The 22,232-nt window shown below is 45.5% G+C and overlaps 1 protein-coding gene across 1 annotated transcript in view; it reads left to right on the top strand.

The window, feature by feature from the left end:
• The window catches only part of LOC143399986 (adhesion G protein-coupled receptor E2-like), a 29,428-nt gene extending 7,508 nt beyond the window's left edge, over positions 1-21,920 (top strand). Inside the window, exons 4-18 of the mRNA XM_077110235.1 lie at positions 558-713; positions 2,319-2,465; positions 2,598-2,644; positions 2,756-2,833; positions 3,232-3,409; positions 11,236-11,343; positions 11,674-11,909; positions 12,104-12,268; positions 17,681-17,878; positions 19,083-19,318; positions 19,546-19,612; positions 20,190-20,281; positions 21,075-21,243; positions 21,326-21,436; positions 21,915-21,920. Coding sequence (XP_076966350.1) covers positions 558-713; positions 2,319-2,465; positions 2,598-2,644; positions 2,756-2,833; positions 3,232-3,409; positions 11,236-11,343; positions 11,674-11,909; positions 12,104-12,268; positions 17,681-17,878; positions 19,083-19,318; positions 19,546-19,612; positions 20,190-20,281; positions 21,075-21,243; positions 21,326-21,436; positions 21,915-21,920 — 1,994 coding nt within the window. The remainder of the gene's footprint in view (positions 1-557; positions 714-2,318; positions 2,466-2,597; positions 2,645-2,755; positions 2,834-3,231; positions 3,410-11,235; positions 11,344-11,673; positions 11,910-12,103; positions 12,269-17,680; positions 17,879-19,082; positions 19,319-19,545; positions 19,613-20,189; positions 20,282-21,074; positions 21,244-21,325; positions 21,437-21,914) is intronic.
• The last annotated feature ends 312 nt before the right edge of the window (positions 21,921-22,232 follow it).

The raw sequence follows: 22,232 nt of genomic DNA, 5'->3' as shown, positions 1-22,232 counted from the left end.
CCCTGGGTTAGTTTCCAGCTCCAGGGGAAGAAAGGAGGAGAGGGGGAGAGTCATAAGGTGGGAAATGAGATCCAAAGTGTCATTTCCCAGTGTCAGTGGGTGTCATGGGTAGGGTCAAGGGCTGAGCCTTTGACCTCAAGGCCATCATCAAAGACAGAAAAGAGAAAGGAAAGAGTAAGATGGCACAGAGACCAGGGAATTACACAGAGAAAACCTGGGCCTCAGAAGTTGGTCTCAGCCTACCCTTATGTCTGGGAGGGTGACACTGAGCTTGTAGCCCACACACTACCTTGGCATTGTCCCCTGGGGACAATGTCCAGTTGTCCAATTGTCCCCTGGTGGAGTTAGTCAGAGGATTCTGTTGAGCAGATCAGACTGTGTGGACTTCAGGAATGGCTTGCCCCAGCATAGCTTCAGCAGGGCATACCAGGATTCTGTGCAAAAGATAGTAACTCAATATCAGACCCCAAGCTGGGGGGTCAGGTAGGGGACAGGAGTCTGTTCTCTAAGAGACCACACACGTTTGGGAGGTGACCCTTGGTCCTATTGTGTTGCAGACATCAACGAATGTTTGTTGCCCCGGAAATTGTCCTGTGGATATTTTGCTGACTGCCACAATGTGCAGGGGAGCTACTACTGCACGTGCTTCCCAGGATTTGAGCTCCGTTCTGGGGCAAAAATATTCACTAATGTGAGTGAGAACACATGTCAAGGTAAGGCCCACCCCTCACCTTCCCCCACCACATGCAGTTCAGGGCACCAGAGCTGATCTGGGGACAGCGCCCAGTTATAGCCTCAGCACCTGGACTGTGAGATGGGGCAGCTGTGTGTGTACCTGTCACCAGCACAAGACGCGGAGAGGGTCAGGGCACTCTGGGACCAGCTGCTTGGCCCCATCCTGACAGCTCTTCCCATGACAATGACCAGGGTACTTATCAGGAAACCCTGTGGACATGTGAGATGTGACAACATCATTGTTGTTTTCTGTTAAAAAAAAAAAAGCCAGGCCCCAATGGCCTGTGCCTGTGGTCTCAGTTAGTTGGGAGGCTGAGGCAGGAGGATCACTGAGCCCAGGAGTCCAACCCATCCTGGGAAACAGAGAGACCCTATCCCTAGCGGGGAACGTAGGGAGAAAGAAAAAAGAAAAAGAAAAACACAGGAAGGAGCCCCTATCTCCTAAAGCTACAAACAAAGGTAGAGGCTGGGATGAAGCTACAGGCAGAGCCCTTTATGGCATGAGCAGGAAAGTCAAAACCAAAACCAGAGGTAGCTTTGCTCTTGGTTCACTGTGTGACTTCAGACAAGTCACTTCACCTCTCTGTGCTTCAGTGTGTCCATCTGCAGAAGGGGAGTCCTGGGTCTGGGCCATATCTCAGTGGTAGAGCACTTGTCTAACAGGTGCGAGTACCTGGGTCAGCCCCCAGCTCCAGGGGAAGAAAGGGGGAGGGGGGAGAGTCATAAGGAGGGAAATGAGATCCAAAGTGTCATTTCCCAGTGTCAGTGGGGGTCATGGGTAATGGTCAAGGGCTGAGCCTTTGACCTCAAGGCCATCATCAAAGACAGAAAAGAGAAAGAAAATAGTAAGATGGCAGAGAGACCAGGGAATTGCACAGAGAGGACCTGGGCCTCAGGAGTTGGTCTCAGCCTGCCCTTAGGTCTTGGAGGGTAACACTGAGCTTGCTCTGGTCCTTGCCATGGTCTGGGCTGACAACGTGATTCCCAGGAGAATCAGGATTTGCCTCCTTCCAGGGCAAGGTGGTTAGGCAAAGAAATCTGCTTCCAGCATCCATGGGGCCAGGCGGAATCCAGCAATGGGTGGGCAGGAGCCAGGACCCATCCACGGAGAAGATGTTAGTGCCAAGGACACAGAGGGAAAAGGGAAGGTGCATGAATGTAGGAGGTACACAGGGCTAAACTGGGGATCAAGGGGACTCTGAGGACACAAGGTCCCTATGGGTGCACATTGTGCCATGTGTACATGCCTTGGCCAGAGGATCCAGGGGGCTGTGTGGAAAGACCAGGATCCTGGGAAAGGAACAGGGGTTCTGACGGGAGGCTCCTGAGGGACCTGAGCAGCAGCAAAAAAATAACTGGGAGGACATATTACTGCAGCCTCACAACCTGCATCAGTACAGGGAAGGCCTGGGGCACACCAGGGCTTGCACACTCCTCGAAACACACACAAGAGTGTGGGTCACTGGGTGGCAACACCACAGCCCAGGCAGGGCACTAATGGGAGGGAAGGGAGTGGAGATCAGATGGTGGAGAGCACTGGTCCTGGCTTCAGTGGGAACCAACTCCTCTGTCTATGTCCCCAGATGTGGACGAGTGCAGCTCCAGGCAGCATAAGTGCCACCGCTCCACCACCTGCACCAACACCGGGGGGAGTTACTCGTGCCAATGCCACCCAGGCTGGTTGCCAATTCCTGGGAGACACAATGGCTTCTACAAAGATATCTGCAAAGGTACCCGGCCACCCCTGACCCCAGAACCTCCCCCACCCCACACACACATGCACACCCACATGCACATGCTCATACATACCCATACACGCACACCTGCACGCCTCCTAATGAACCACTGTCCTGTCCCCACAGTTATGCCCTTCTTCACCTGGCCTCTGCCCCCTGGAGACCACAGCCAGGTGAGCCACCCCAGCCAGGACAGGGAGGTGGGAATCCCTGGGGCAGCACCCTGTCCGCCCCTTGGCCCTGAGTTTCCCATCCACCTGTGACCCCCCATCTCACCTCCCCAGAGTCTTTCCCATTTCTTTGAAAAAGTCAACAATCTGCACAGGGATTTAAAGTCAGCCATGGCCAAGGACACCATCCAGGTAAGGGCAGGATCCAGGGGAAGCAGGGGAGACCTCCCACATAGGGAAGAGGGCAGCTGTGGTCTGGGGGGAGGAGACAGGCCCAAGCACAGTGTGGTCCTGCTCTGAGCTGGCCACTCTCCCAGGGCAGGTGGAAGAGGACACTGGGAGCCACACACACTGTTGGACACCCACGTGCACTGTCTCCCTCTTGCTCTGATCCTGGTCTTTGTCATCCTTGGCAGTCACAAACCAGGGCTAACCTCTGAGGAGCAAGGGCCACCCAGGATGTCCCAAACCATGCTCTCTCTATCCCCAACTGGACAGTGTCTAGGTCTGTTCTGTGGGGCTGAGTGGTCAAGCTCTTTGTGTGGTCCTTCTGGCCAAAATCCACCTGCTCTGTGCCCCCGTCCCTCCAGGGGATCATGCAGGAGGTGGATGAGCTGTTGGAGACCCCTGGGGACCTGGAGACCCTGCCTCCCTCACAGAAGCATTGCGTGGCCACTCACCTGCTGACAGGTCTGGAGAGTGCCCTGAGAAACCTGAGCAGGGGTCTGCCTGAGGGGACAGCAACCTTCAGTTATTCTGCAGGCACACGTAAGTTCCTGGGTCAGCGCCAGCCCCTGTTCCTTGCCTCATCCTCTTCTGATCCCACTAGAGCTGAGCAACCACACTGTGTCTTTGCTCCATGCTCAATTGCCGTCTGTTCTGAAATCAGGAAGTGTGAGTCCTCCACCTTTGTTGATCTTTTCAGCCATGCTTTAACTACTTGTATCCCTTGCAATGCTATGTTAGTTTTAAGGTGAGTTTTCCATTTAAGCAAATTAAAATGTTAATGGGCTGTTGGGACATTGATAGGATGACATTGACCCTGTAGATTTCTTTGGAGAGTGTTTCCATCTTACCAATATAATGTTTCCCAATCCATGAACATGAGGTATCTTTCCCTTCATTTAGGGTCTACTTTCAAAACCTTCAATAGTTCTCTATGTATAAATCCTGAGTTTCTTAGTTAAATTGATTCCTAATATTTGGTTACAGATTGTTGTATCTGTGTTCATAAGCAATAAAGTCTCTTCTTGTGATGTCTTTATCTGGTTTGGGCATAGGAGTAATATTGGCCTTCAGGAATTACCAGGTGGTGTCCCTCTTCTGTTATTTGAAAGAGTTTAAAAATAATTCATGTTCATTCTTCCCTATATGGTTGGTGAATTTCACAATCAAGACCATCTGATCTCAGATGTTCATTTAGGAGGTTTTTCATATTTGCTTCAATTCCTTTGCCCATGATAGATCTCTTTAGATTTTCTACTTCTTCTTGAGTCAGTTTTAGTAGTTTCTGTGTCCCTAAGAATTTCATCTAAGTTTTCTAATTTGTTGGTGCAAAATTGCTCCTACAGTTACAATTCTTCATAACTTCAGATTTCATATACATGTGTGTATGCACTCATGTATACACAATATATATAGATATATACACATATATATGAAATCTGAGGTTACAAAAGATTACATACATATATGTGTCTTTTTTCCCCTTTTTTATTGGTTGTTCAAAACATTACAAAGCTCTTGACATATCATATTTCATACATTAGATTCAAGTGGGTTATGAACTCCCATTTTTACCCCAAATACAGATTGCAGAATCACATCGGTTACACATCCACATTTTTACATAATGCCATATTAGTAACTATTGTATTTTGCTACCTTTCCTATCCTCTACTATCCCCCCTCCCCTCCCCACCCATCTTCTCTCTCTACCCCGTCTACTGTAATTCATTTCTCTCCCTTGTTTTTTTCCCCATTCCCCTCACAACCTCTTAAATGTAATTTTGTGTAACAATGAGGGTCTCCTTCCATTTCCATGCAATTTCCCTTTTCTCTCCCTTTCCCTCCTACCTCATGTCTCTGTTTAATGTTAATCTTTTCCTCCTGCTCTTCCTCCTTGCTCTGTTCTTAGTTGCTCTTTTTATATCAAAGAAGATATTTGGCATTTGTTTTTTAGGAATTGGCTAGCTTCACGTAGCATAATCTGCTCTAATGCCATCCATTTCCCTGCAAATTCCATGATTTTGTCATTTTTTAGTGCAGAGTAATACTCCATCGTGTATAAATGCCACATTTTTTATCCATTCATCTAATGAAGGGCACCTGGGTTGGTTCCACAGTCTAGCTATTGTGAATTGTGCTGCTATGAACATCGATGTGGCAGTATCCCTGTAGTATGCTCTTTTAAGGTCTTCAGGGAATAGTCCGAGAAGGGCAATAGTTGGGTCAAATGGTGGTTCCATTCCCAGCTTTCCCAGGAATCTCCATACTGCTTTCCAAATTGGCCGCACCAATTTGCAGTCCCACCAGCAATGTACAAGTGTACCCTTTTCCCCACATCCTCACCAGCACTTGTTGTTGTTTGACTTCATAATGGCTGCCAATCTTACTGGAGTGAGATGGTATCTTAGGGTGGTTTTCATTTGCATTTCTCTGACTGCTAGAGATGGTGAGCATTTTTTCATGTACTTGTTGATTGATTGTATGTCCTCCTCTGAGAAGTGTCTGTTCAGGTCCTTGGCCCATTTGTTGATTGAGTTATTTGTTTTCTTATTGTTTAATTTTTTTGAGTTCTTTGTATACTCTGGATATTAGGGCTCTATCTGAAGTGTGAGGAGTAAAAATTTGTTCCCATGATGTAGGCTCCCTATTTACCTCTCTTATTGTTTCTCTTGCTGAGAAAAACTTTTTAGTTTAAGTAAGTCCCATTTGTTGATTCTTGTTATTAACTCTTGTGCTAATGGTGTCCTATTAAGGAATTTGGAGCCCGACCCCACAATATGTAGATCAAAGCCAACTTTTTCTTCTATCAGACGCAGAGTCTCTGATTTGATATCAAGCTCCTTGATCCATTTTGAGTTAACTTTTGTGCATGGTGAGAGAAAGGGATTCAGTTTCATTTTGTTGCATTTGGATTTCCAGTTTTCCCAGCACCATTTGTTAAAGATGCTATCCTTCCTCCATTGCATGCTTTTAGCCCTTTATCAAATATAAGATAGTTGTAACTTTGTGGATTAGTCTCTGTGTCCTCTATTCTGTACCATTGGTCCACCTGCCTGTTTTGGTACCAGTACCATGCTGTTTTTGTTACTATTGCTCTGTAGTATAGTTTGAAATCTGGTATCGCTATGCCGCCTGATTCACACTTCCTGCTTAGAGTTGCTTTTGCTATTCTAGGTCTTTTATTCTTCCATATGAATTTTATGACTGCTTTATCTATTTCTACAAGAAATGCCTTTGGGATTTTGATTGGCATTGCATTAAACCTATAGAGAACTTTTGGTAATATCATCATTTTGATGATGTTAGTTCTGCCTATCCATGAACAGGGAATATTTTTCCATTTTCTAAGATCTTCTTCTATTTCTCTCTTTAGGGTTCTGTAGTTTTAATTGTATAAATCTTTCACCTCTTTTGTTAGGTTGATTCTCAAGTATTTTATTTTTTTTGAGGATATTGTGAATGGGGGGTTTTTCCTCATTTCTGTTTCAGAAGTTTTGTCGCTGATATACAGAAATGCCTTTGATTTATGTGTGTTGATTTTATATCCTGCCACTTTGCTGAATTCATTTATTAGTTCTAATAGTTTCTTTGTAGACCCTTTTGGGTCTTCTAGGTATAGAATCGTATCATCCGCAAATAGTGATAATTTAAGTTCTTCTTTTCCTATCTTTATTCCTTTAAATTTTTTTGTCTGTCTAATTGCTCTGGCCAGTGTTTCGAGAACTATATTGAATAGAAGTGGTGATAGAGGGCATCCCTGTCTTGTCCCAGATTTTAGAGGGAATGCCTTCAATTTTTCTCCATTCAGAATGATGCTAGCCTGAGGCTTAGCATAGATAGCTTTTGCAATGTTGAGGAAAGTTCCTGTTATCCCTAGTTTTTCTAATGTTTCGAACATAAAGGGATGCTGTACTTTGTCGAATGCTTTTTCTGTGTCTATCAAGATGATCATACGGTTCTTATCTTTGAGTCTATTGATGTGGTAAATAACATTTATTGATTTCTGTATATTGAACCATCCTTGCATCCCAAGGTTGAATCCTACTTGATCATGGTGCACAATTATTTTGATGTGTTTTTGTATCCGATTCGCCAGAATTTTATTGAGGATTTTTGCATCTAGGTTCATTAGAGATATTGGTCTGTAGTTTTCTTTCTTTGAGGTGTCTTTGTCTGGTTTCGGAATCAGGGTGATGTTGGCCTCATAGAATGAATTTGGAAGAGCTCCCTCTTTTTCTATTTCCTGAAATAACTTGAAAAATATTGGTATTAATTCCTCTTTAAAGGTTTTGTAAAACTCCGCTGTATACCCATCCGGTCCTGGGCTTTTCTTGGTTGGTAGTCTTTTGATTGCTTCTTCTATTTCATCCATTGATATTGGTCTGTTCAAATTGTGTGTATCCTCCTGACTCAGTCTGGGAAAATCATATGACTTAAGAAATTTATCGATGTCTTCACTATCTTCTATTTTTTGAAATATAGTTTTTCAAAATAATTTCTAATTGTTTTCTGTATTTCTGTAGCATCTGTTGTGATATTGCCTTTTTCATCCCGTATGTTAGTAATTTGAGTTCTCTCTCTTCTTCTCTTCGTTAGCATGGCTAAGGGTCTGTCAATCTTATTTATTTTTTCGAAGAACCAACTTTTAGTTTTGTCAATTTTTTCAATAGTTTCTTTTGTTTCCATTTCATTAATTTCTGCTCTGATTTTAATTATTTCTTGCCTTCTGCTACATTTGCTGTTGTTTTGCTCTTCCTTTTCTAGGGCTTTGAGATGAAGTGTGAGCTCGTTTATTGGTTGGTTTTTTCTTTTTTTGAGGAATGACCTCCAGGCGATGAATTTCCCTCTTAAAACTGCTTTCATTGTCCCAAAGATGCCAATATATTGTGTCTGTATTTTCATTTATCTCTAAGAATTTTTTGATTTCCTTCTTTGTGTCTTCTGTAACCCATTGATCATTCAATAACATATTGTTCATTTTCCATGTGATGTAGGATTTTTCCTTCCTTCTTTTATCATTGATTTCTAGTTTCATTCCATTATGGTCAGATAAAATGCATGGAATTATCTGCATGCCTTTATATTTACTGAGGGTTGCCCTATGGTATAATATATGGTCTATTTTTGAGAAGGATCCATGTACTACTGAGAAAAAAGTAAATCCACTTGATGATGGTTGATATATTCTATATATGTCAGTTAAGTCTAGGTTATTGATTGTGATATTGAGTTCTATAATTTCTTTATTCAACTTTTGTTTGGAGGATCTGTCCAATGGTGAGAGAGGTGTGTTGAAGTCACCCATAATTATTGTGTTGTGGTCTATTTGATTCTTGAACTTGAGGAGAGTTTGTTTTATGAACGTCGCAGCACCCTTATTTGGTGCATAAATATTGATAATTGTTATGTCTTGTTGGTGAATGGTTCCTTTTAACAGTCTATAATGTCCTTCCTTATCCCTTTTGATTAACTTAGTCTTGAAGTCGATTTTATTCAATATGAGGATGGCCACCCCTGCTTGCTTACGAGGACCGTGTGCGTGGTATATGTTTTCCCAACCTTTCAGCTTCAGCCTGTGTATGTCTTTTCCAATCAGATGTGTCTCCTGGAGGCAGCATATTGTTGGATTTGTTTTTTTAATCCATGTTGCCAGCTTATGTCACTTTATTGGAGAGTTTAAGCCATTAATGTTTAGAGTTACTATTGATATACGGTTTGTACTTCCAGCCATGTTTGATTATTTATCTTTTTTAAAAATTTAGTTTGTTTCTCCATGATTAGCTTTCCCAGGGCCCTCTGTCTTTACTGAGGTACTTCCCACTGTTGGTTTTGGTTATTGTTTTTCATTTCTTCCTCATGTAGTGTTTTGCTCAAGATGCTATGCAGTGCTGGTTTTCTGGCTGCAAATTCTTTTAACTTTCGTTTATCATGAAAGATATTTATTTCGTTGTTGTACCTGAAGCTTAATTTTGCTGGATACAAAATTCTTGGTTGGCATCCATTGTCTTTCAGTGTTTGAAATACGTTGTTCCAGGATCTTCTCGCTTTCAGCGTCTATGATGAAAAATCCGTTGTTAACCTTACTGGTTTATCCCTGAATGTAAACTGCCTCCTTTCTCTTGTAGCTTTTAATATTTTCTCTTTGTTCTGTATATTGGATATCTTCATAACAATGTGTCTTGGCGTTGGTCTATTGTGATTTTGTATGCTCGGTGTCCTGTATGCATCGACAATTTGTATATCCGTTTCCTTTTTTATTTCTGGAAAGTTTTCTATAATTATTTCATTCAGCAGGTTGCTCATTCCCTTGGTTTGAACCTCTATACCTTCCTCTATCCCGATGACTCTTAAGTTTGGTTTTTTTATGTTATCCCATATCTCTTGGATGTTTTTCTCATGATTTTTTACCAGCCTTTCTGAGTTGGCTAGATTCTTTTCAAGATGATATATTTTGACTTCATTATCTGACGTTCTAGCTTCTACTTGCTCCACTCTGTTAGTGATACTCTCATTTGAGTTTTTAATTTGGTTTATAGTTTCCTACATTTCTAGAATTATTGTTTGATTTTTTTATAATCTCTATCTCCTGATAAAGATGCTTGTTTGCTTCTTTTATCTGTTTATGTAATTCATTTTCAATGTGTTCTTTCACTGTTTGAATTTGCTGTCTCATATCCTCTTTAAGATTCCATTCCATCTGTCTAAGGTATTCCTTGAGTTCTTTATTTGACTATTTTTCTGATGCCTCTAGGTCCTCCTGAATATTTAGGCTATCCTGCATTGTTTGTACTCCTTTTCTTCCTTGCTTTTTGATGCTGCTCATGTTACTTCTTGTTCTGTTTGACTGCTGAGTTACTGTTTACTCCTATAAATTTATTTGATGCTTGGGAGGAAAGGTATTAGAAGGGAAGGAAAGAAGTCACTAAAGAGAATGAGAGTAAGCAGGTAGAATTTAAGGAAGAGGGAATAACGGAATTGAAAAGAAATGAAAAGACAAAAGAAAAAAAGAAAAAAGAAAAAAAAATTTAAAAATAATCAAAAAAATTTAAAATTAAATTTAAAAAATAATTTAAAAATTTTTAAAAATAAAAAAATGAAAATGAAAAAAAAAAACCCAAATAAAAAAATTTAATAAATGCAGTCTTAGAGTTTGATTAACTTCTCTTCCAGTAGGTGGAGCTGTGCCCACTGGGCCAAGCTTCTCCTCTCAATACCCGGGAACCAATCACTGTGCAGCAGCTCCTCCTCCTAGAGTGGGCGGGTCTCCAATCCTGAGTGCCAAGGGCCTTCTCTTGTGTCTAGTCACTTCCCCATTTTTCCTCAAGCCAGGCCCTGCTCACGGTGACGCTCACCACAATACTGGCTACACACCAGGTCTGCGGCTCCCAGGAGCCCTATTTTCTTGAACGACTGGGCACACTCTCCCCGTTTGCCATTCCCTCAGACCCTAAGTTTGTGGAGCTTGGGGCTGAGAACCCTCAGCGAGTTTTGCTTGCCCTCCAGTAGCCACGCCCCCGGTAGCTGGTGCAAGAGACCTCAGTTGTCAGCACTGGTGGGAGCAGTAGCCGGGGTTCCGCACTGTGGGTCCCGGCCACTCCTGATTCCCTCGGTCTCACTATGGCGCTCACAGGAGAGCTGGGAGGGGCCCTTACAGGAGAGCTGGGAGGGGCCCTTAAGGTTTCCCCGCTGTGTGGAGAGCAAGGGCTAGGGGGTTACCCACCTGTCGCCGCCGGTTTCAATGAAGGTATCTCCTCCGCCGCATTCTGGTGACGTCAGTTCTCTGCCATGGTGGTATCCCGTGCAAATGGCGACAGTTCATTCCCCTTGCCGGGTGACCAATGCAACGGGTGGGTCCTGACTGGCTCTCCCAAGCCCCATCTCAATCCTGTGGCCACTGCCTATAAAGGCTCAGTTGGTATTAACCTACACAGGTTCAGAAGAGCCAACCAGTTGTTTCAGCGGGATCGTTTAGTACTGAGTCACAGCGGTTTGCCTGTAAGACACAGGCGAACGGGAGCTTGAATTCAGCCGATCCGAGCTCAGTGTGTGTTCTGAGAGGCCCAGACTGTTCGCCCCAGATCCACGTCAGCTCAGCATTGCCTAGTGATCCTGAGCAAACAGCATTTAGACAGTTTATTACTCCCTATGCCGGCGCAGCTGAAGAGGTCAGAGACTTGATCTCTCCACGCCCACCACCATGTTGGATCTCCATATGTGTGTTTATACACACTTAAATATATGTGAGATTATAGTAAATGGGAAGTTAAACAAACACATGTATATAATGTGACACATGTACATATACAATATTCACATATACACATATATATTCCTAACATAACTCTTCTTATTCCCGTGACTCATAGAACTGTCCCTAGAGGTACAGGAGCGAGGAGATGGTAATGTCACCTTGAGTCTGAATCAGGCAAAGATGCAGCTGAACTGGAATCTGGCACAGGAATCTGTTCACAGAGGTAGTATCTGAGATGGGGAGAAGGAGGAATGTCCACCTTACACCAGTACCATCCTGTTTAGAAGAGGCCTCAGGGTGGGAAAAGATGCCAAAAATACAGAATTAAAGACTAAAGGATGATGTGGGTGGGAAAAGGTGATTAGAAGAGCATCCAAAGGGGAGATTCTGGGGCATGATGAGGCCACATTCTGTTGTGAGCACGTGTGAATGTGGAGCAGCAAGTCCCACTATTATGTATCATTATAATACAACAATTCAAAAGGAGGAGAGGCCATCTAAGGAGGAGGCCCTGGAGGAGACCCTGAGACTCACCCGTGGCCTCGTCCTGCAGGCCCTTCTGTGGTGGGCTTGGTCTCCACCCCAGGGATGGACAAGCTGCTGGCCGAGGCTCCCCTGGTCCTGGAGCCTGAGAAGCAGGTGGCTCCCCATGGGACACACAAGGACTCGCTGCAGACAGTCTCTCCTGTCCTGCTCTCGGATGTGATCTCAGTCTTTTTGAGCAGAAAGAACACCCAGAACCTCAGCTCGCCAGTTACCTTCACCTTCTCCCACAATGTGAGTGTGGGGGTGTGACAAGAGCCCCAGGCCCAGGCACACCTTTGTTGTCTGTCTTAACCTTGAGGTTCAGTGGGACTCCCTACAGGTGCCCCCCATCCAGGAAATTCAGCCCTTCCCAAGTCAGCCCTAAGGGGTCAGTATCTCCAAGCACAAAAAGACCAGCTCACACCTCTGTTCTGTTCCTACAGCTAGTGACCTCTGAGCCAAAGCGTGAAGTGCTCTGTGTCTTTTGGGACCATGGCCAGAATGGATGTGGTCACTGGGCCACTACAGGCTGCAAAACATTGGACACCAGAGATGGCAGCACCACCTGCCTCTGTACCCACCTCAGCAGCCATGCAATCCTCATGGCCAGCTACAACGTGCAGGTGAGAGGCTGCCTTCAGCATGGATTGCTGCAAAACATGTTTATGCAAATGTTGCTGCTTAAGTAAAACAAATTTGTTACCTCACACTTCTGTGGGTCAGCAACCCAACAAAGGGTGGATAGGTTCCTTGCACATGGTCTTACAAGGCTGAAATGATCACATTTGCCAAGGCTGCAGTCTCACCTGGGACTCATGGCCCTCCTCCCAGCTCCCTGGTTGCAGTCAGAATACAGTTCCCCTCTCATAGCTGCTTTCAGCAGGGAACCAGACTCCCTTCCTAAGAGCCACCCACATTTCCTTTTCTTATGGACCTCTTGTAGGCCTTCTTCACCAGGCTTCTGCCCCCTGAAGTCAACAGCAAGGTGAGCGCCTCAGCCAAGACAGGGAGGTGGGAATCCTGGCATGGTCCAGCATCCACCCCTTGGCCCTAAGTTTCCCATCCACCTGTGACCCCTCATCTCACCTCCCCAGAGTCTCTCCCACTTCTTTGACAAAGTCAACAATCTGCACAGGGATTTCAAGCCAGTTGTGGCCAAGGACACCATCCAGGTAAGGGCAGGATCCAGGGGAAATAGGGGGACACCTCCCAAGTGGGAGGGGGGCATCGTTGGTCTGGGGGAAGGGGGACAGGCCCAAGCACAGTGGAGTCCTGCTCTGAGCTGGCCACTCTCCCAGGGCAGGTGGAAGAGGACACTGGGAGCCACACACACTGTTGGACGCCCATGTGCACTGTCTTCCTCTTGCTCTGATCCTGGTCTTTGTCATCCTTGACAGTCACGAACCAGGACTGACCTCTGAGGAGCAAGGGCCACTCAGGGAGTCCCAAACCATGCTCTCCCTATCCCCAACTGGACAGTGTCTGGGTCTTCTCTCTGGGGCTGAGTGATCAAGCTCTTTTTGTGGTGCCTCTGGTCAGAGTCCACCTGCTCTGTGCCTTCATTTCTCCAGGGGCTCATGCAGGAGGTGGATGAGCTGCTGGAGACCCCTGGGGACCTGGAGACCCTGCCCCCCTCACAGAAGCACAACATGGCCACTCACCTGCTGACAGGCCTAGAGAGTGCTCTGACACACCTGAGCAGGGGTCTGCCTGAGGGAACAGCAACCTTCAATTATTCTTCAGGCACACGTAAGTCCCAGGGTCTACACCAGCCCCTGTTCCTAGCCTCATCCTCTTCTGATCCCACTAGAGCTGAGTGTCCACACTGTACCTCAGCGTGACTCACATAAATAATCACAACAGTGAAAAAGGCAGAAAACCACAAATGGTACACATGTAGGTAGCAAAATAGAAACAGATTCAAAAAACTAATGTGGAAGAATACAAATGAATCTTTTTTAAGTATGCTTTGTTTCATTGTGGTAAAATTCACATCACATAAAATTCACCATTTAAGTTCACCATTTATCATTCACCAAAAAATAAAATATATAAATAAAATCCACCAGTTCGACATTTCAGTGGAATCAAGAACATTCACAAACTGATGCAGCCATCACCTTCATTTCTAAGACATTTTTCTCCAAAATCAAAAAAAAAATGCCTCCTCGGCTTTCTTCCCTCATTCCTCCCACCAACCCTGGCATCACTCACCTGCTTGCTGTCTTAATGGAGTTGCCTATTCTACCATTTTGTAAAAAGCAATCCTACAAAGTGTTACCTGTCTGCCTATCTTCTTTTACCTAGAATAATGCTTTTGTAATCAGAGTTTAGAAAGAATTCATGTTCATTCTTCTCTATATGATTATTGAAATTCAGCTATATGGAATGGGTGAAAATCTGATCTTTCATGTTCATTTAGGAGGTTTTTCATTATTGATTCAATCTCTTTGGCTATTATAGGTCTCTTCAAATTTTCCACTTCTTCTTGAGTCAGTTTTTGTAGTTTCTGTGTCCCTAAGAATGTGTCCATTTCATCTCAATTTTCTAATATGTTAGTGCACAATTGCTCCTACTGTTACAATTCTTCATAACTTCAGATTTCATACACATGTATGTATGCACACATATGTATACACAACACATATATGCACATACATATAAAATCTGAAATTACAAAGGATTATATATATATATATATATATATATGTATGTGTACATATGTGTGTCTATATATACACATATACATGTGTGTGGTTATAGTGAATTGGAAGTTACACATAGGTCCTTGATATATGTGATATACACGTGTACATATACTATATATATATATATATATATATATATATATATATATATATATATATATTTATTTCTAACATAACTCTTCTTCTTCCTGTAACTCATAGAACTGTCCCTAGAGGTACAAAAGCAAGGAGTTTGCAATGTCACCTTGAGTCTGAATCAGGCAAAGATGCAGCTGAACTGGAATCTGGCACAGGAATCTTGTTACACAGGTAACATCTGAGATGGGGAGAAGGTGGATGTCCAACTTACACCAGTACCATCCTGTTTGGAAGAGGCCTCAGGGTGGGAAAATATGTACAAAGATGTGAAAAAATACAGAATTAAAGACTAAAGGGTGATGTGGGTGGGAAAAGGTCACTAGAAGAGTGTCCAAAGGGGAGGTTCTAGGGAGTGATGAGGCCACATTCTATTGTGAGCATGTGTGAATGTGGAGCAGCAAGTCCCACTATTATGTATCATTATAATACAACAATTCAAAACGGGGGGAGACCATCTAAGGAGGAGGCTCTGGAGGAGACCCTGAGACTCACCCATGGCCTCGTCCTGCAGGCCCTTCTGTGGTGGGCTTGGTCTCCACCCCAGGGATGGGCAAGCTGCTGGCCGAGGCTCCCCTGGTCCTGGAGCCTGAGAAGCAGGTGGCTCCCCATGGGACACACAAGGACTTCCTGCCGACAGTCTCGTCTGTTCTGCTCTCAGATGTCGTCTCAGCCTTTTTGAGCAGCAATGACACCCAGAACCTCAGCTCGCCAGTTACCTTCACCTTCTCCCATCCTGTGAGTGGGGGGTGGTGGACCATGGTGTGGGAAGAGCCCCAGGCCCAGGAACACCTTGTTGTCTATCTTAACCTTGAGGTTCAGGGGGACTCCCCCCAGGTGCACCCCACACAGGAAAGCCAGCCCTTCCTGGGTCAGCATCTCTGAGTGCAGGAAGACCAGCTCATACCCCTGTCCTGTTGCTACAGCTAGTGACACCAGCACCAAGGCACAAGGTGCTCTGTGTCTTCTGGGACCACAGCCAGAATGGGAGTCACTGGACCACTGCAGGCTGCAGGACAGTGAGCACCGGAGGTGGCAGCACCACCTGCCACTGTACCCACCTCAGCAGCTTTGCCGTCCTCATGGTCCACTACCATGTGCAGGTGAGAGGCTGCCTTCAGCATCGATTGCTGCAAAACACACTTATGCAAATGTCGCTGCTGAAGTAAAACAAATTTGTTCCCTCACGGTTTCTGTGGGTCAGCAACCCAGCACAGGGAGATGAGTTCCTTGTACAGGTTCTAAAAGACTGACAAGATCACATCATTCAGGGCCGCAGTCTCTCCTGGGTCTTGCAGCCCTCCTCCAGCTCCCTGGTTGCAGGCAGAGTCCAGTTCCCTTCTCTTAGCAGCTGTCAGGGGGTACCACACTCAGTTCCTAAGAGCCACCCACATTTCCTCTCCGATGACCCATGGTTGGCCTTCTCACAAAACACCAGTGTTCCTATCTGAAAACCAGCATCAAATGTCCCTTGCATAGAATCCCTCTCAAGTTTTGAATGTGTTTTCCCAGGAAGACTCCAGGTCTTTAAAGCAATCGCCTGATTACAGCAGATCAGGATAATAAACTCCCTAATCTAAAAGTCAACAGATTGAGCCCTAAATTCCACCTGCAAAATTCCTCTACAGCAGCACCTAGTTTATCAGAGAATTGAAGAATTAGAAGAAGGTTTGTGTAACAGCAGGGGGTGGACATATGAAGACCAAGTTAGAATTCTACTTACCACTAAGGTCTGTAAGTCAACCATGGTCAGGTTTCAGGTTTACAAAATAAAAGAAGGTCTGGTGAAGTTGAGGTCAGAGGGAGTCAGGGGAGTCAGGGAGGATGGCTGGACTGGGGGCTATTTACCTCCTCCTCTACCCAACTGAGTGGACACTTCTCCTTCCCCAGGTTCAGACTCTCAGGTGAGCCCACGTTGTGGGCATTTACCATGAGCACCCTGTGACCATGAGCATGACAAAGATCTCAGCCAAGAGCTTTTTATATATTATAGAAATTAGATTTTGTGTTTACATCAGAAGTTCTCAAAATTCAGCACATGTTAATATCATTTGGAGGACCGTTTATTTTTAAGTTCTTTCTTAGGAAACAATTTCTATTTTTTAGATATGTTTCAAGAACAAAAATAGAAGAAATAGATCAGATACTTGGTTAAAGGAAGAAAGTTAATGATGATGGCAACTTAAAATTTACACTTTCCCACCTATTTCTCCAAGTCCTCTTAAAACCATGAGGAAATGAAAAGAAAACACACCACCCCATTACTCTTTATCCAGAGGCATCTATTTTGAAAGTTTAACCTCTGTTTCATTTATCAGGTGTCATTTTTTCCCTCTGCTCCTCCTCTGTCCTGCCTCCTAATTTCCCAATTTTGTCTTTACACCAGAGTCTCAAATGTAGGATGCATAAATGTCACCTGCAGGGTTTGAACTTTGTTTTCAAACATTTTCTTGGAAAACCATTTCAAATTTACAGATATGTTGCAAAAACAAAATCCACACAAACAACATCTGTGTGCACGTATGCACCTGCTTTGAAATTTTACCTTCATTATTTACCATTTGAACATTTCCCCTCCCTCTTTCCTCTTCTCTCCTCTTTCCCTCAATTACATTGAAATAGAATTGATGGTGGGCTTTTAAATGTCCTTATGGCTTTAAGATGACTTTCAGAAAGAAGTGGGGGAAAGGTGAATTTTAAGCTACTATTATCATTCATTTTATTTTTTTAACCAAGTATCTAATTCTAACTTCACCAGGACTTGTGGCCAGTAAGAAACAGGCAGAGCTGGACTGAGGCCAGTGGTGTCTGGGATGGGAGGTTAATGCCTGGACACTGAGGTTCAGGTTCTGCCCTGTGGCCTCATGGGACAGGGACAGAGGGACCCTCAGCATGGGCTTCACACACACTCACTTACATACCAACATACCACCTTACTGTGGCCCAAAGTCAGGAATCCCGGGTCTCCTCCTTGAGTAAGGACTCTACACATCCGGGCCCTTCTAGCCGCTTACCTGCTCCATTCAGAAAACCTTACAGTCCAACCTTCTGAACCTGGAGCCCCTCCCCCATCAGCTTCACACCTGGACCCTGTCCCTCTATTCCTGAATCTGCTGCACCAAATGACAGATAGCGGAGGGTTCCTACCCCAGACAGGGCACGTGACTGTGAAGGCTCCTCTTTCTGTCCCAGGACAACGACCCTGTGCTGGACTTCATCACGTGTATGGGGCTGGGCATGTCGCTGCTGTGCCTGGTCCTGGCGGCCCTCACCTTCCTCCTGTGCAGAGCCATCCAGAACACCAGCACCTCCCTGCACCTGCAGCTCTCGCTCTGCCTCCTGCTGGCCCACCTGCTCTTCCTCACGGCCATCGACAGAACCCAGCCCAAGGTACTCAGTGTCCCTGCCCCACCCGCCCAGGGGTGCTGAACTCAGGAGCCAGGCTGCCCGGGCTCCTAATCAAACAGCCTGGGTCCCGGGGAAGTCCAGAGGAGGTCGATGCCCATTTCACGTTGATGGATTCAATGAGAAAACGAACCCTCTTGACAACTCCATCACCTACATCTCTTGTTGCTTAGCAACTGGGCTTGCATCCTGGGGAAGTTCCTTCATTAGGGGACCCTTAGGATGAACTGATGCAAACTCTAGATGGCATCCATCAATCACTGGACGTGGCCTCCTGATTCAATCAGGAGACACGCAGAAGGCAATGGGGCTGGCCTCACCCCATTTTACAGCAGACACTTTTTACCAGGAGAAAAAAGGAGGTTCTACCGAATTTTTAATTTGGTTAATCAAGTCCTTCGTTTTCAGAATTTCTATTGGTTCATTTTTAGAATCTGGCTTTTTGAATTCTCCAAATTCATTCCTTACATCTTCTTTTAGCTCCTTGAACATTTTAACTAGGAGATTTGTAAATTCTTCCCCAACATTTCCTCTGCTGTCCTGCCTACAGAGTCAGTTGTTGGAGTGCTGTGGGCTGTGTGGTTTGCTCCCTTGCTCTTTCCTGCTGCTTGTAGGTCTGCCCACCTTCTGGGTTGATTATCTTCTCTGCTTTGATTCAAGAAATTACTTAATGAGCTTCTGTCTCTTAAGAGCCCAAGGATGGGTGATTATCCAGCTACTGATACTGTCATTCAATGTGCGTCCTCAGCTGTTCCCAGGATCAGCTCCATTTGGAGAGAAGATTCTAAACCCTGTGAACTACAGTCACTTCTAAACTAATGTGAAAAACATAGTGCAGTAAATGCATAAGCCGACACGTGATCATTGGTTGCCATTTGTAAGTAGTAGGTCCTGCTGGTCATTGTGTGGGCCAACTGTTCGGTAACCAGCAGTGCAGGGGGTTTGTGCACAAGAGCATCGCCACTACTGCATGAGGAACTCTTCGGGACAGCACTGGGACGTTGTAACGTCACTGGGCAGCAGGACCTCTCCAGCTCTGCTGTGATCTATGGGAGCACACACGCAGCCCATGGCTGAAGCACCACAGTGCAGGGCCTGGTGCACAGCAGAATCCCCCGCCACAGGGCATGGGGGAGTCCCGGGCCACGCCCAGACCCTGATTGTGCCCTGGGATCTCTCTCCTCCCCAGGTGCTGTGCGCGGTCACTGCGGGCGCCCTGCACTACCTCTACCTGGCCTCCTTCACCTGGATGCTGCTGGAGGGGCTGTTCCTCTTCCTCACCACACGGAACCTGACTGTGCTCAGTTCCTCCAGCAGAAACAGGCTCATGAGGAGGCTCATGTTCCCTGTGGGCTACGGGGTCCCGGCCGCCATCGTGGCCGTGTCTGCAGTAGCCAGACCTCACCTGTATGGCACCTCTACTCGGTAAATGCAGACCCCACTTGTACTCCTCTCGAGCATGTCCACGGCCTTCACTTGAGCCAAAGTAGCCTTTTAAGTATTTCAGAGCTTAAGCAGAGTGTACTGTGACATATCACACATTCAGGGAGTCTGACTTGCCATCCTTGTGGTTATGCATGGTGTGGAGTGGACTCTGTTCGTGGATTCCTACATGAACACAGCAAAGTGATGTTGTTCTCTCTCTTGCTCAGCTGCTGGCTCCGTCCAGAACAGGGGTTTATGTGGGGCTTCCTTGGACCCGTCTGTGCCATCTCTTCTGTGAGTAATGTCATCAGAGTTCCTTCCTGTCCATCTGAGGGTCACTAGAACAGCAGGATATTAAGGATGGTGACAGAACAGGAATAAACCTGGATGGTTATGGGTTGCATTGGGTTTTCCAAGACTTCAACATCTACAAATTCTCACCCTATTGTCAAATACTAAAACCCACTCTGGTGTAGAATTGATGCTGCAAAGGTTAGAATGGAGAGATAACAGATTCAAATTTTTATTCAGTAAAACTTTGCCATGGGGGATGGGGGTGTAGCTCAAGGGCAGAGAGCTTGCCTAGCATGCACTAGGGTCTGGGTTCCCTCCCCAGGACTGCAAAAGAGAAAAGAAGATATTCATAAACCTCCTGCGGTTTCTTTTGGGAGGTTCTTTTTAGTTGTATGAGAAGGTAGAATCCATTCTGATACAATTACACAAGCATGGAATTATACCTTATCTAGTTAGGAGCCCATTCTTGTGAATGTACATGATGGTGGGATTCACTGTGATGTTGTCATATATGTACACAGGAAAATTATGTCAGATTCATGCTGCTGTCTTTCCTTTGCTTCTTCGTTTCTTGAAGGTCAATATGGTTTTCTTCCTGATGACCCTCTGTATTGTGAAGAGCAAGCTGTCCTCCATCAACAGAGATGTGTCCACCCTCCAGAACACGAGGTGAGATGGAGCAGGGGACATAACCCCACAGAGGTGGATGATGCCCAAGAGCAAAGCCAAGTGCCTGGGCAGCCCCTCGTGTCCCTCCTGGGGGGCTTCTGGATGGCCCACAATTAAGAAATGCAGCTCCGCTTCTATGGCTGCCATCTCAGACTCAGGGCTCTGCTGCTTACTCCAGTTAATCCTCCAGTGGGCAGGGTTGTTCCTTAACTCAGCATCTTGTGGAAAATTCATTCTCTTTCTTCTGGGTTCCTCTGGTTAATCTTTCAAATTTTTGCATATCATCATTTAGTTGTATTAGACACTTGAACAGAGCATATGATTAATGAAAACAGAAATTTTGCCCTGTATTTGTTTCTGAGATATGATCTCACTATGTTTCCCAGGCTGGCCTCCAATTCCTGGGCTCAACTAATCCTCTTGCCTCAGCCTCCTGGGTAGCTGGGCAACAGGTGTGCACCCCTGCCCCCAGCTTCTCTTTGTGATATTTTATGTCCAAGCCCTAGCATGGGGCATCCTCAGTAATGCTGGATTAATGAAATTAGGGATCTTCATGGAACATCGTAAAACTCTTTCAAGTAAGCTTATGAACTATCACTCTCCTGGGTCCAAGTCAAAAAGCTATCCTGGACCCAAAATGACATTTCTACTGTCGGGTATCATTGAGAGTAAAAATCAGAGTTCAGTCAAATAAATAGCTTACAGGGAATAGTAGGTGCATCCATGGGTGCAGAGGGGAATAGCCTGATTTTGTTGTGGGTGCATTATAAGCCTCCATTCTCCCCCAACCTAGGGTGCTGACATTTAAAGCAATGGCTCATCTCTTCATCTTGGGCTGCACCTGGTGTCTGGGTGTCCTGCAGGTGGGCTCTCTGGCCCCCGTCATGGCCTACCTCTTCACCATCGTCAACAGCCTGCAGGGCGTCTTCATCTTCCTGGTGTACTGCCTCCTCAGCCAACAGGTACCCTGCCCAGCTCCCACCCATGCCTCCCCACCCACACCCCTCTCTGTGAGCTGAGCCAGAGCGTGGGTTGCCTCTGCAGGTCCAGGAGCAGTACAGGACATGGCTCAAGAGGATCAGGAAATGGACAACTGAATCTGAGTCCTACACTCTGTCTAGCAAGGCTGTGTCTGACACCTCCAGACCCAGCACGGTAGGGTCACTCCCTGCTCCCAGAGCTCATGTTCCTGGTATTGGCAGGATTTCTCTGCTCCTGTCCACAGACCATGCTTCCCCTGCCTCCTGGACTCCACCATCATGCCTACCTGTCCACTGACCTTAATGATTCTCTCTCTCTCCCTCCCACCCACCTCCTTCCCTCTTATTATCATTTGTCCCCACCCTTATCTGAGTCTCCTAAAGACCCTGGTGATGACCTTAAGCTCACCTGGACAATCCAGGATGATTTTTCTCATCTCAAAATGCTTAACATGCTTGATCCCACTGATATGTGAAATGCAACATTGATCTCATAGAAACAAAGAGTAAAACAGTGGTTTCCAGAGGCTGGGGAGGAGGGGGTGGGAAAAGCTTGATCAGGGGGTACTAAGTTACAGTCAGGAGAAAGAAGCTCTGTGGTGTGTCGCACAGTAGGTCACTAGACCACAAAGTGTGCTGTGCCTTTCCAACAGCTCTGAGGGGCTGGAGGCCGCTCAGTGGGAGGCCCTTGCCTGGCATGTGCAAGGCCCCAGGCTCCATCCCAGCGCCAAGTCTCTTTAAAAGACAAAGAAAGGATTTTGAGAGTTTTTACCACAAATAAAAAATGCATGTTGGAGGAGATGGTTATGTTTCACCTGATGTAAACACTCACACTGTAGACAGGCAGGGAAACATCACATTATACCATTAATATGTGTCATCTAAATAGATTTAATGCAAAATTGGATTTTTAATCTTTAACATAAGCCTACTTGAGAAGTTCCTTTTCCAGGCAGAGTAACACTCACAGG

The sequence above is a fragment of the Callospermophilus lateralis genome, chromosome 1 (genome assembly GCF_048772815.1).
Source record: "Callospermophilus lateralis isolate mCalLat2 chromosome 1, mCalLat2.hap1, whole genome shotgun sequence".
In the NCBI taxonomy this organism is placed as follows: Eukaryota; Metazoa; Chordata; class Mammalia; order Rodentia; family Sciuridae; genus Callospermophilus; species Callospermophilus lateralis.
The sequence above is the reverse complement of the archived record's forward strand: the minus strand, read 5'-3'. Positions and strand labels throughout refer to the sequence as shown.